The 13,281-nt window shown below is 40.9% G+C and overlaps 2 protein-coding genes across 3 annotated transcripts; one reads left to right on the plus strand and one right to left on the minus strand.

The window, feature by feature from the left end:
* Positions 1–133: 133 nt before the first annotated feature.
* Positions 134–4,106, plus strand: fmodb (fibromodulin b). Its single transcript, XM_084552896.1, is given in 4 exon segments — positions 134–1,066; positions 1,069–1,167; positions 1,370–2,275; positions 3,175–4,106. Coding segments are annotated over 4 exon segments (1,194 nt in total). The 5' UTR covers positions 134–1,029; the 3' UTR covers positions 3,327–4,106.
* A 269-nt stretch (positions 4,107–4,375) lies between these two features.
* Positions 4,376–12,509, minus strand: csf1b (colony stimulating factor 1b (macrophage)). Of its 2 annotated transcripts, none has more exons than XM_084554193.1 (9): positions 12,079–12,509; positions 10,356–10,475; positions 10,219–10,281; positions 9,933–10,103; positions 9,562–9,763; positions 9,334–9,470; positions 5,995–6,038; positions 5,861–5,895; positions 4,376–5,728 (listed from the first exon to the last, which is right to left on the minus strand). In XM_084554193.1, exons 1-8 carry the CDS (start codon positions 12,118–12,120, stop codon positions 5,862–5,864), a joined length of 813 nt encoding a protein of 270 aa, XP_084410319.1. In that variant the 5' UTR covers positions 12,121–12,509; the 3' UTR covers positions 4,376–5,728; position 5,861. The 2 variants fall into 2 exon arrangements, with proteins under 2 accessions (XP_084410319.1, XP_084410318.1); XM_084554192.1 differs by having other exon boundaries at positions 5,861–5,898.
* Between the last annotated feature and the right edge of the window lie 772 nt (positions 12,510–13,281).

Consider the following 13,281-nt stretch of genomic DNA (forward strand, 5'->3'; position numbering starts at 1 on the left):
TGGATATTTTGTAATGATGACTGAATGATACAAACAACATCAAAGTTTTGGTTGGACCATTTTAATTTCCGACAGCAATTACTGCTTGTGAGGAAGCATTTTCATGTATAATTAGTGTTGACAGCGGATTAATAACAGAATGACAGAAATACTGTAGCTAGACATAACATAATGTAACATTACTTGGAAGACATTAGTATTTACATAGTTAAATATAAGGTTTTAGGATTAGACTCTAAGTAGTTTGTTTGTACTGCAGATAAAAGTACCACGTCTTTTGTGCAAAAGAGTCCCATCTGTATATCCTCAGGTTCTCTCACCACTCATGGGATGTAATTGTGTGATGATTAAGGTCTATTACTCGCTGAACAAAGTCCGTTGCAAATCCGCACGTTTTCTTTGACTTTCAAGATCAGGGGAATGGGGAGTGTAATCCCTGAGACTCTGTGTCCAATTTTTCCACCCCAGAGGAGGACATGAATGGCTAGGCCTTTTTTCTGAGAACTATCTGCAGGATGATAATGGGGCTTTTCTGTCTGCAGGCGCCAGCACAAACATATGTTAACTTTCTCCGCTGCCTGAAGACTGTAATTGACAAAAGTAGTACTTGAAGCAGGCACAGAAAGAAAATGTTCAAGGACGAATGATTGTGGAGAAATAACAGGGTTTGCTATATACTTTGTTGAGACACACTGTAAATAATAATTTATAATTATAATTATAAATACGTTGCCTTGTTTAATCTCCCAAATAAAAGTGCTAATTACAGCGTCTAGCCTGGTTCATTAAATTTTCTATAGCATAAGCCCTTTCCCCTCCCCATAACCGGCATACCACAACAATAAACAGCAAGCCGGTCTTGAAGTGGCTGTGCTAATGATAAGGCATGACACAGTGAGGGAAAACAAGGTTGTTAAAAAGCAGATGTCCATACTGCCTCCCAGATGGGATTGATATTGACATGGCTGGAGGTGATACGTATGTAGTAGTGTAAGTTTTACGTGCAAGTGGAAAAATGTATGTGCTCTAATGAGAGTGGGTGGCTGGGGCTCCAGCTGCCGAGAGCAAGGGGTATTTACTCTATACCAACAACTTCTTTCACTCAGTCTGAGATACGCACAGGCGACGTGAGCAAAGGAGGAGGCATCATCTCTGATCAACCAACCGGTAGGTATACTACACCTACAGTACATTTGAAAAGTGGAGCAGAGAGAGTGAGATCTGCCTTGAATTACTACGCCAGCGCCATTCAGTGTTAGATGCATTTCCTCAGCTATGATCAGTTTCTGATAATCTAATAAGGGAGTTGAATAAAATTTGAATTCATATCATGTTTAAATAACATAATTTTGACCAATCTTTTTCTCAGCTCTTCCAACAGTGATCATGCAGACAGTGGTGCTCCTCCTCACACTGGGAATTGTGGATTTGAGCATTGGTCAGCGCTACAGCCAGTTCCAGTGGTTGTCCCAACTGCGAGGACGGCGGCAGCATGCTGGCTGGCAGGCTCAGGATATGGACTGTCCCCTGGAGTGCGACTGCCCCTCAGCCTACCCCACAGCTATGTACTGTCACAGCCGCAACCTTCAGCATGTTCCCTACGTCCCTTCACATATAAAGTATGTCTACCTGCAGCGTAACCAGATCACAGGCATCCAGGATGGGGTGTTTGACAATGCTACCAACTTGGTGTGGGTCGTCTTGTTTCACAACCAGCTCAACTCAGACAAAATTGGCAAGAATGTCTTCAGCAAGCTCAAGAACCTGGACCGGCTCTTCTTGGATCACAATGAGCTTACCCGAGTGCCTCCTAACTTGCCCAAATCTCTCACAGACTTGCGACTTAGTCACAACAAGGTCTCAAAAATCCCCGCCAACTCATTTGAGGGGATGTCAGACCTCGCTACGCTTCACCTCCAAGAAAATGTCATAGAGGGCGTTGGAGGTGTGTTCAAGGGGTTGAAGTCTCTGACCATGCTGGATATGAGGAAAAACAAGCTGAGGAAAATCCCTGAAAACCTCCCTGAAAGACTTCAGCAGCTCTACCTGGAGTTTAATAACATCGAGAGTGTGCCCGCAGGCTTTCTCACCATGTATCCCAAACTGCAGTTTGTTCGGTTGGCTCATAACAAGCTGACTGATAAAGGACTTCCATCCAGTGTCTTCAATATCAGCACCCTGGTCGAGCTTGACCTGTCCTTCAATAAACTGGAGAGGATCCCTGTCGTCAGTAGGAACCTGGAGAACCTTTACCTACAGGCCAACAAGATCAAAGGTATGAACACTCGTCTTTACTCATGTTACTTATCAACATTCCTACAGGTTTTGGATCACACAAAAAATTATAATAAATCGGGAAGAGTAATGTGACTATAGTCATTTTTTTATTTTCATTTTTAAGAAACATAAAAGATAAAACAGTGTGTAGAGTATTCAGAGTCAAAGCATAAAACCTGTGTGGCACTGGCATGCAGATACGATCTCCAATCTTTCCTGAAGGTTGTAGGATTTCAGAAGTAGTTTTAATTTTGGTGTTGTTATACAACTCACTCAGTTATGAACTCGCACACAAATCTTTTGTGGCACAAATATAGATCCTTTAAACTGCCCTTTTCATGCAGTTCAGTTAATCCATGGGCTTAAATGAAGAAGGAACAAATATGGTTGTCAAAGGAGTGATACTTATTTTCCTTATTTTCCTTATGTTCTCCTTCGATTTTTGGACTTGAGCGAGGTCAACATGTCTGTCCACCATTGATTTAATCCACTCCGGTTGCGTGTGTGATTATTCCTTGTTCTTATTCACCCATATTGTTTATAACTACATTGTTATTGCAGTTGAGTGGCTGTATTTGCTCTATCAACGTCTTAAAACTTAATGCTCACGCTGACGTGAAAGAGGAACACCTTCGGGGTGGGCTTTGTTCTCGCAGCAAAATTAAAATTCCAACCACAAGATGTCAGCTAAGACAGGATATTAAGGCTCTGTGTAGGTTTTTGAAATGATCTTGAAACACTTTCTCATTAACCATGTGAGCTTTCTGAAACATCACAATGGAATTTTTTTTCGGCCCCCAAAAATTTGAGAAAAACAAGCTGTGACTAAGTCCAGTCAAATAAAAGTGTGAGATAAAAGTGTGGGACTTGTTTTCTTATTCCCCTCTCCTCTTTCAGAGTTCTCCCTGAGCAGTTTCTGCAGCACAATCGACATGACAAACTTCTCCAGACTGAGAATGCTGCGTTTGGATGCCAATAAGATCAGCGCCAAAGACATTCCTGCCGAAGCCGCCTACTGTTTGCGGCGCGTTGCCTTCATTGATGTGTAGAACTTCTTGTTCCCTCTCACCTGACGTGTCCCCATCTGTAACAGTTTTTGTCATGTTTAACTATGTTTACGCTAAATTGCTCACTGCCCTCGACATTAACACACGGCTTAGACTGTTAAGTGTTATGAGATCTACTATTAGTCTTCCGGTGATTAAACAGTTCCAGTATTCGTCAATGGGAAGTACCACAGTTGTATAATCACATATCCAGATCGGCATATGGATGACAGAGAGCGATGAGGAATAACCAGATGATGGACGTCCTTTTAACAAACTTACATTAGTTCCAGTGTTCTGGCAAAATACTATAGCTGATGACGATGATTAAGGCTTGTGTCGTGTCTGGCTAGTATTGTCTGTGTTAAATCGCCAATCACTGGTATGAGACTCAGTTTGGATCTTTGCTTCCACCTTGTGGCTCAAGGTGATAAAACAGCAAGTTGCAAGCAGCAATTAGTGCTTTTTAAGAAATTTCGCTTCTTAATGTTTTACCAATGGTGAACATTCACCAGTGCATTTAAAGTCTGATTTTGCTAGTTTATGATGTTTTCAATCTGCATTCAGCATTTAAAGTTGCATGATGTTAAGTGTTTGTGTCTACAACTAATGAAACGTGTATTTTTTCCAATAGGCTTCCTCCTTATTTAAAGCTACGGCCGCAACGACTCTTATCAAATAAACATTTTGAAACTGTCCACTTCGCTGCTTTTTAAGAATTCCAAAGCTAGTGTCTGTGGTGCCGCACGTCCGAGGGTAGGCACCAGATCATTTCACACTGTGTAATCCAAATCTTTTTTCTAGGAATCCACCAATTTGTTCTCATTATTACATTTGAGAAAAAAACACAGTTTCCGGAGTTATTTGTCCCCATAATTGATGACAGTGATGTATTTTAGGAACAATAACATGTTCTGTTTCCTCTAATTTGAAGGTTTAAAAAAAAAAAAAAAAAAGGTTGGGAAAGAGAAACAGGGCGGTAGCTCTTTTGACAATTCTAACTGGTCTTAGGCAGTTCCCATATATTTATTGTTGAAGACAACTTGCCTTTTCATCTTCCACAGCTGCCTTTAATCCTCTGCAGAAAGGCCCTAAATTGAATTAGGGAAATACTTTCCTTGTTTTGTAATGGAGCAATGTCTTGGGATAAAGAATGGACTAGAGCCAGTGCAACAGTGGTTTGCACATTGATAAGCGGTAGCCTGTGAAATTAAGTGTATTATAGATCATGTTATATTGCAGTTTGCAAATGGCTCTGCAGAGGCTGAGGGTAGGGCTGCAACTTTCCCTCCCGTGCTTCCTCTACTGGATCTTCAAAAACAGGGGCCAGCACACAGATCACATGTGGGAAACTTTTGACAGGATTTACTGATGCAGCCCTCTCTGAGACAAATGTTTCACTTTATGGGGAACGGTTCAGTCCTTCCCAGACTCAGACATTAGGCAATTTGTTATCAAAAAACACTAGACTAAAACACACTAGAGCCTCTCTCACCATGTTAACCTATTTCTTTGCCACTACCGTGCAGTAATGAATAACTGTCATGCAGGCACATGACTAAACTGTAGCACGTTATTCCCACCGAATCCTGTCACGCCCTGTGCAGCAAATATATTTCTTTTGAAGCTGCTGAGGCGGCTGGTGTGCATCTATCAGAATCGTTTTTCCACCCCTCTGCCAGTAACAACACCTCCGGGTGTTTGACCCACAACAGAACATTGTCCAAAGTTCGTGTTGCAATAAAACTGGATTTACAAATCTCTGGTCATAACTCTCAAAAATTGGCCGTATTGATCAGCAGCGTAGGCTCATAATGAAGGGAACTTTCCAGAGTAGTTTGAAGGGCAATTTTGGCAAGGATTGGACCATTTTGAAATTCACATAAAGTGTCGTACGGGATGTGGGCTTTTAAGCGGTGTAAATCCTTTAATGAGATCATTATCTGCTCTTCAGATGTGTTTTTAATGTTTTTATGAATGCACTGGTAGCAGGACAGCTGGAGAGCATTATGCATTTACGTTTGGTATTGATGGTTAACTTTTATTATCAATACAGTGATTGAATAAAGTGAAGATAATAAATAACTTGTGGAGATGTTTGGCAAAGAAAAAAAAACATTACAAACTGTTGGTTAAGTGGTAGCAAATGGAGACACATTATTCAACATAAAAAATAAAACTTTTTTAGTGAACTTGAAAAGGTATCTGCAATAGATAACGCATTAACATAATATACATAGCATCAAAATAACGTCCATCTCTGTTCTCAGTCAAGGCGAAGCTTCCGATTAAATAGCTGAGCATGATACAATACACACTTAATACTGGAAACTTGTTTGTGTGGGGTAAAATGTACAGCTTCACAAGTGCTCTGTCTGCTGCTGCAGTGATGCGCTCTTCACTGCCTGAGGAGAGAATATAAAAATATATGAGCACTGCAATTATTCTTTTCTGTTTGTTAGAGACTAAGGTCATCTGAATCTGTGCCAGCTCCAGATGTTCAACCGTCCGTAGCACTCTGAGACAAGGATACTCACATTACTGTGGCTCCATCTCTATGTCCTGTGGGTCTCTGCTTTAATCCAGATGACAGAAGCATGCATTAGAACAACTTCAGTAAACGACAGGAATGTCCATCACTTAAAGTTTTCATTATCTGAAATGTGCTCACCGTGAGTTTGTGTGTAATCTTGAGCCATGAGGGTTGTGAGTTTTCTGTTTTGGAAAGAGAGGGTTTTTATGAAATAAGGCCGATGGACACATATCATATCATTTTTCTTCAATGATGAAGAAGCTAAATCACATAAGAAAACTAGGCCAGAGTTCTGAATAATTGGACGATTGCAAAGGTTATATGCAAAAAATAAATAAATAAATAAATGTGGGATTCAATATTTCTCTTGTTCCCCGCCGAGAACACTTTTATTATTATCATTATTGGAGTCCATTCTAACTTCTGCGAATCCAAGCTAACTTCATGCTCCTCGACTGAGTAGGCCGCAGAGTTTTTCTAGCCATCTATCAAATTTACAGCAGGTGATCACTTCTGACAAAAGATACATTTTCGGACTCACTTTACAGTCTTTGGGAATGTGATGTTTACGTTATTCTTTCTCACCCTTATAGACAAAGCTGCGCTGGATCCTATTCTCAAGTGGTGGATGGTAGCCCAAGGTGGGCCACAAATCATTTTCAAGCGTACCCCAGTGCAAATAAAACGACCTTTTGAAGTTAAACCTGGTTTAAGTGCACTCTGACCTACCGTATGTAAAATACACAAAGCATGATGGTTTATGGTCTTTTAATAAATCATTTGTTCGGCTTTGGCATGCTTCAGTCAGTTACATGTTTGAATGTAGAAAAGCACTGTATTATTTACGAAGCCCAAAAGAGCATGCAGAAAAGTTGAGAGCTTTCTCACAAGGTTGAACTTGTTACAACCTAGTACATATAAATCATTTGACCATCGGCCTTTAAGCTGAGTTCCACTAAACGAGCCACTATGTTTGACTTTCTTTGGTTTCTTCTTGCACATATTGTAATTACACAGCTCAGTCAGCCATTAAAAAATGATTACACATACATAAACACCTTTAAATATAATGAATTGTGGCATGGCAATTAATCATGTCGGCTAAGCCGGGCGTCGCGGCAAAAAAAGCAAACAGGGCAACTGCTGAGTGCACTCTTCAAACAGAATAGTCACAGAAACATGAGTTTCCCAGTGTCGCCCATCTGTGATCGTGCATTCTCAGTGAGCACACAGATGAAGGTAATTAAAATCTGAGAGGGTTCAGCGTTTAGAGCTTTAGGGGCAGTTGGTATGACAGCATCAATCATCTGTACACACTGGAGACACAAAAACAACAGGACAGGAAGGAAATTGAGCAGGGTCAATTAAAAGCTGCAGGCGCAAGCATGGCTGGTAGGCTGACGAGCACTCACTGCCAACTATGTAGCATCTCATCTAGTCTTCTGTGTGGCAATTTTTACAGAAATTTTACTCGTCTTGCAGGTGTTTTATTGTGGCTCAGTTCTAATGTCAAGTGTCCCAGTAAGCTGTAAAACTGAACCAGTATTCCCAAATCCAGGACCCCCGCTAAACAGAATGCAGACTGTATTAATACACCTGTGCTTTCCCTTCTCTGACAAGTCAAGATCTCTGCACTAACAAAAAAAAAAACTACTTTTTTGTCACTGCATGAAATCAGCTAAAGAAGTTTATAAACAATTATTACCTCCTAAAAGTTAAGGCAGCCCCAGATGCTGTCTGGTCTCCGTACTTGGGGAATTTAAAAGGCCTGTGTAGAATTTAGCAGGATCTATTAGAGGAAATTGAATATGGTACCCCTGATGATGTTTTCGTTCATGTATAATCACCCATGAACTGTGAATCATTGTGTTTTCATTTGCCTAAAATGACTACACAGGGCAGACACACCAAACAATGGCTCTAGAGAGGTTCTTTTGCGCTTCTACGTTGAAGTTACAGCAATTATAAGTTCTTCAACACGCTTGGAAAAGGCACAGTTGAGGGAGGAGTATTCAGAAGCCTACTAAATCCTTCCTAACGGATGTTTAAAGCACAGCCAGGTGGCGCTCTCTGCAGTGAATAAGACGAGCAAATCAGGATATGTTTCAGATTTTCCCAATAGTGATATTTAAACTTTGATGTCTATCTGCCTGGGTGATAATCAGAAGTCCTTTAAGAAGCCAGCTTCTGAACCGCACAGTCCTGGGAGTGCATTTACATAGCTAATTGCAACAGTGAGTGGAAGAAAAACAAGCCGTAAACTAATCATTGCACAATACTACGATGCATCCCACTGAAGCACACGCATAGAGGCGTTTGTATGTCATTATTTCTACAGCTATAGTGTGACTGTAGGCTGATGTAAGCCTCTTTCAGTGCTGATGTGGTGTGACAACTGCAAATCTATATTCTGCCTCTCATGTGATTCTGACATTTACCTCATGACTAAACGGCCTTTCTATGTTTAGCACACATGTTTCTGCAGGCACTGTAGTGCCGTCCCGGAACAAAACACATGCAGAACAAGCATTTCCTGCCTCAGCAGTACTGCACAGACATATGTAAAGATATATGCAATGCTCGGCCAAAGGTCTTGGCCTCAGACTCCGACCGTGACAGCCCAATGCTTCAAAACATATATCCAGGTCAGATGCGAAACAAATGTCTCCTAAAGGGTTAACAAAATGTAGTTTATTAAACTTGCCACTATAAGCACAAGCATAGAACAGTGTGTCTACTGTCATCCCAGACTTTAGAGGGACATAATAAAACCACATCATGACAAGATAAGCAATTCAAGAACATGCTTTCTCCTTCTTCTACTTTCCAGCAGATGTCCTGTTGCTAGGATGCCTATTAGCAGATTATTGCTTTCTCGAGACCTGTTGTTTTTTTTTGTTGTTTTTTTTTTTTTTTTTTTTTTTTAAAGGAATAAACTGCAGCTGGTCCCGTTTCTGAGCCTCTACTTTATTGGTTTTTTTCAAGCTAATTTCACACCTGTTTGTCTGTTTTGTGAGTTTAATGGGGCGTAAAAGGCTGTTGCTGCAGTATCCAATCAGTGGAATAAATGAGAACAGTTTAAATATTAAATTATGTGGATTGTGCGGATTATGATCCATCTGAAAACCACTGTTTTAAATCACACAATGCATCATCTAAAATAATGACCATTGGCGCCAAATAGTCTCAAACAGGGGGCACGGCATGCATGCATTCATTTACTTGTGGAGACATTTGTGCATGCGCTGCTGCAAAATAGACGTGGTGCACGCGCCAGTAAGGCGCGCCTCCATCTTGTTTTGTTGTGCTCATTGTTTACCAGCAAGGAGGCCTGATACTTCTGCAAGAGGGAGTGTTCCAGTGAGCATTGCCAGCCAAGCTGCCAAAGCCTGCTTTATTGCAATATGACTGGAATGCATAGCAAACTTTATTAGGGCACATGTGATTTTGGAATTGACAAAATAAAAGCCCTGGTACCTTGTGTGTGATGAGACAGTAGAGAGTCAGTATGAGCAGCAGTCCTCCGCTGATGGATGCAATGATGAACCCAAGCTTGTACAGGTCTCTAACTGGTCTTGTTTGAGAGGCCTTCGCTGAGTTCCTATCATAACTGTCTGTAGAAAAGGACACATGATCCGTGATCTCAGTGGCTCCAGACATCTGCACAATTCATCACAGAACGTTCCAAAAAATTGAGATTCCCACCTGTAAAATATTCTGTGGGTGACTCTGTGGAGAGCTCTGTGGTAGAGCTAAAGCTTTCTGTGTATTCATTCTGGCACCTCCAGTCAACTGGTGTGTCACTCGTGGTCACAAGCTCCCAGTAAACAGACAACACCTCTGAAGCTCTCTGTAGTGCTTCCGAAGGAGACCCTCTGTAGAGCATCTCAAAACTCTCTGGCTTATCCTGCAGCAGGAGACATACCTTAAATTCTTTTTTGCTGCAGATTTATCCCCTCCTGCTGGACAACTCCTCACATCACATTTTTTGATTCCATTTTACATTATGGAGTATTTAATCCGTCAGCCCGGAGAAAGAAGCGGCAAGTTCACCCCTGGAAGACACACACACTCACCTCGATCTCTTCATTTAGCTGAGGCACACATTTCTGAGAATAGATGTTGAGGATGAGCGCTCTCAAGGACTGAACATAGCCATCATTGACTGAACCCCGATTATATTTGAAGTGGGTGGTGAGGAGCTCCAGGATCCAGGGTAAAGCGGCTTTCACAAAGCAACATTTGCTCTGTGGGAAATCAGATCACAGGGTAATAAAGTTGAAACGCACACACAAGGTAATGGAAAGTATAACTAGAAGATTTTCAGATGAAAACAATCCCATAAAACAAGGGTTACCTTACCAAACTTCTCCGTTCTATGAATGTGTACGTTATTGAACAGCCACTTCTCAACTGGTTATCCATCTGCAGAAACCAACAAGGAAGCTTTCAGTCCGTGCCTCATAAGATGATTAAACTAACGTTGCGTCAACACATACCAGTTGCCTGACAGTTAGCAGGTGCTCCCTAGTGATGGAGTGTCTGCATGGACCAGGGACCTCCGCCATAGTCAGAGGGAAGCTCAGGAACATAAGCACACACAGACACTTTACCTGCAACTGATACAACCATATATTATCATCACGCCAACCTGAAAAGTGTGCCAGTCCAACAAAAAAGCTGCTCCTTGACTCAAACATTACTCAGATACACATAGCTTTCTCTCAAAAACAGTCAAATGAAGAGTACGCTCCAAAGCCAACTCAGCCGTGGCAACATTCAGGTCTACTGTGACACCTTGACCTTAGCATTTCAGCATTTAATGCACTCCTCATAGCAATGCCTCTCAGACTGAGTTCTCCCGCCCAAATCGTGATAATCTTTTCTTTAAAAAAAAAAAAAAAGAGCACTCTTATAAATTATTTTACAAGAAAAAACAAGTTCAAAGCAAACTTTAATGGAATTTCCACTTAATAGTGCCATAACATTTTAACAGTAGGAGTCTGAGCAATTCTTGCCTTTCCGTCCAAAATCTACTAGAGCATGGGAAGTCGAGCAGAAGATCGTGAGTGTTGAAGTAGCAACCCCCCACCGCCCCCCCCAACCCCCACCCCCGCAGATTATCTGCATTTAACAGCCCAGCTTGGATCTTGACAGTGTCAAGCTTCGAGCAGAGTTTGGGCAACAGGCAAAAACGCTTCATTGCTGTGGCTCCACCAGTGACGAATGTTTTACTAAGTGTGACCTCAGAAGAACTCGGCCTGATATTAGATAAGTTTATGGTCAAATAGTGCCATCTACCACAGAAGCCTGGCCTGTGAGAGCAATGTGCGCATAGACTCCTCCTGTAGCTGATGATGCCTGCTACCAAGCACCTTTTGGCAATCGTAACAGTAAAATTGGCTCCAGATGGGCTTCATCCTTTTACTCAGGAATAAAACATGGTGACCAGCATATGTTCTTCACACTGTGGGCAAAATGTCTGCACTGGAAGGTATTTCTTTTGCTAATCATTCCCTTGACTTGACCTGAGTTTGTTGGAGCTTTCGCTGTAAACAGTGCAGAGAGATGCAAGCGAAGCTCCGTCTTGAAACCATAAAACATGATTTATTTATTCCCCGTTGGCTTCTGAGATGTATTAAGACACAAAAGACAATTCTTTGAAAGCCGCAGAGATGAGAAGTATTCTTTTCATATTTTGCCGTTTGTTACTCGTGTAACGCCAAACTGTGCAGTTAAACGCTTGTTTATGTCTGAATATATAACATGAACTCCAAAATAATTTTGCCATCAAAGCTTTTACTTTTAAAGCAAATTTAAAAGCTTAATCGGAATAATTTGAAACACAGAAGTTCTTCTTTGAGTTCTTCTCAAAGGCAGGGAAGATGCTACGTCTGAGCAGAAAGACTTTCAGGCATGACTTATTGAAAACTCACTTATTGACTGATGATCATAGATAATCTAATAAAATGTAATCTAATAAAACTATTGATGTAAGTGGTATGTGGCAGATCCAGGAGCACATGATGCAAATGTCACCTATCACATGATTTCTCCATGCTTTGCATGATATCTGTATGTGGGTCAACAAACTTCACAATCAAGCATCCAACTTTAAATACAGACTATCACGAGCCTCCTGTCGTCTATTCTTACATTATCCTGAGTGTATAAGAGGTGGATTGGTTTTAATCCACGAAATATAGAAAAGTTCTCACCTACCTTAGCTTTGCTCTGAATCAGGGTTGACACAAGGATGGTCATCTGGTACGTGTTTGACAATGGAAAACACCAGACTCCTCTGTCACACACATTGAAGCAAAGAGATCCTTTTCATATAGTCACTTCCACTCCACAGAAAGGAATTTGCTGTTAAGTAAATTTGACACTTCGTCATGTGGCGCTGTTCTTCAAAGCACTGCCTGATGTGCTCCTCCTCCGCAGAGTGAGTTCAAACTGAGACTAACTGTTTCAGCTGACAGACGGCCCTTTTAAAGACCTCCCACCTCTCTGTGTTTGACAAGATACACCTTCTTCGTCTCGGCCGATGTAAAATGACACATTCGATTTCACAGTTGTAGATTGATTGACACTCTGGGATTGTACATTTAAGCTAATGCCTCTGAGAAAGCTATCATGTGGAATGATTTGTCATATATATTGTTATATAAACTGTTAGGTCCATTTATATATATATATATGTATATAAATGGACCTAACAGTTTTTGTTAGACTGAAGTTGATGCTAACATCTGTTTTTGAAACTTTATATCATGAAAGTAGCTTGACTTAACGCTCACTGCAGACCAACAGATTTGATCAGCGGAAAGGCTCAGATTGAGTGGACCCATCTGAGCAAGGAAAATAAGGTTTCATCAAAACATGTGGAGAAGATCCTACGGATGATCAAGGGCTTTGTGGAGGTTGTCAGACTCAGGTATGTTGCATGCAGCTAGAGGGATCCTAGAGGACTTTTTTTGTTTTGTTTTGTTTTTTCTTCAAATGACGTCACATTATGAAAGAACCTAACCTAACCCAAGGGACTGAGACACACATTCACATAAACGGCTTTTATGAGCTGTTATTGATGTGCTCACACACTTCACACATTTCAACACTTAACATCATAAACTCCTGTTCTTGAATCAACAATCAGCTAGTTCATGTGTGCATCTGCTCACAACGTTACAGTGTTGTCTACATGTTGCAGAATGAGAAATAATATACAAAATCAGAGCTAATGTACAGTGAATTTAAATTGCTTTCTGCACTTTTACATTCTGCATTAAAAATTCATGTAAATTTCTATTCAAGTTATATGCACTGCCTGGCCAAAAAAAAAGTCGCCACCAAAAGAAAAACGTTGATTACTTTGATTGCATTGTTTCAATAAGCTTCTGCAATATCACAAGATTTATTTCCATC

The sequence above is a fragment of the Chelon labrosus genome (assembly GCF_963514085.1).
Source record: "Chelon labrosus genome assembly, chromosome: 10".
In the NCBI taxonomy this organism is placed as follows: domain Eukaryota; kingdom Metazoa; phylum Chordata; class Actinopteri; order Mugiliformes; family Mugilidae; genus Chelon; species Chelon labrosus.

Bases quoted from the DNA above. Each gene is read 5' to 3' on its own strand.
- csf1b (XM_084554192.1), bottom strand. From the start codon at position 12,120: ATGACCATCCTTGTGTCAACCCTGATTCAGAGCAAAGCTAAG. The intron at 10,476-12,078 runs GTAGGTGAGAAC...TGGTTGTATCAG, and splicing joins TGATTCAGAGCAAAGCTAAG to TTGCAGGTAAAGTGTCTGTG. The intron at 10,104-10,218 runs GTAAGGTAACCC...GATTTCCCACAG, and splicing joins TCATAGAACGGAGAAGTTTG to AGCAAATGTTGCTTTGTGAA.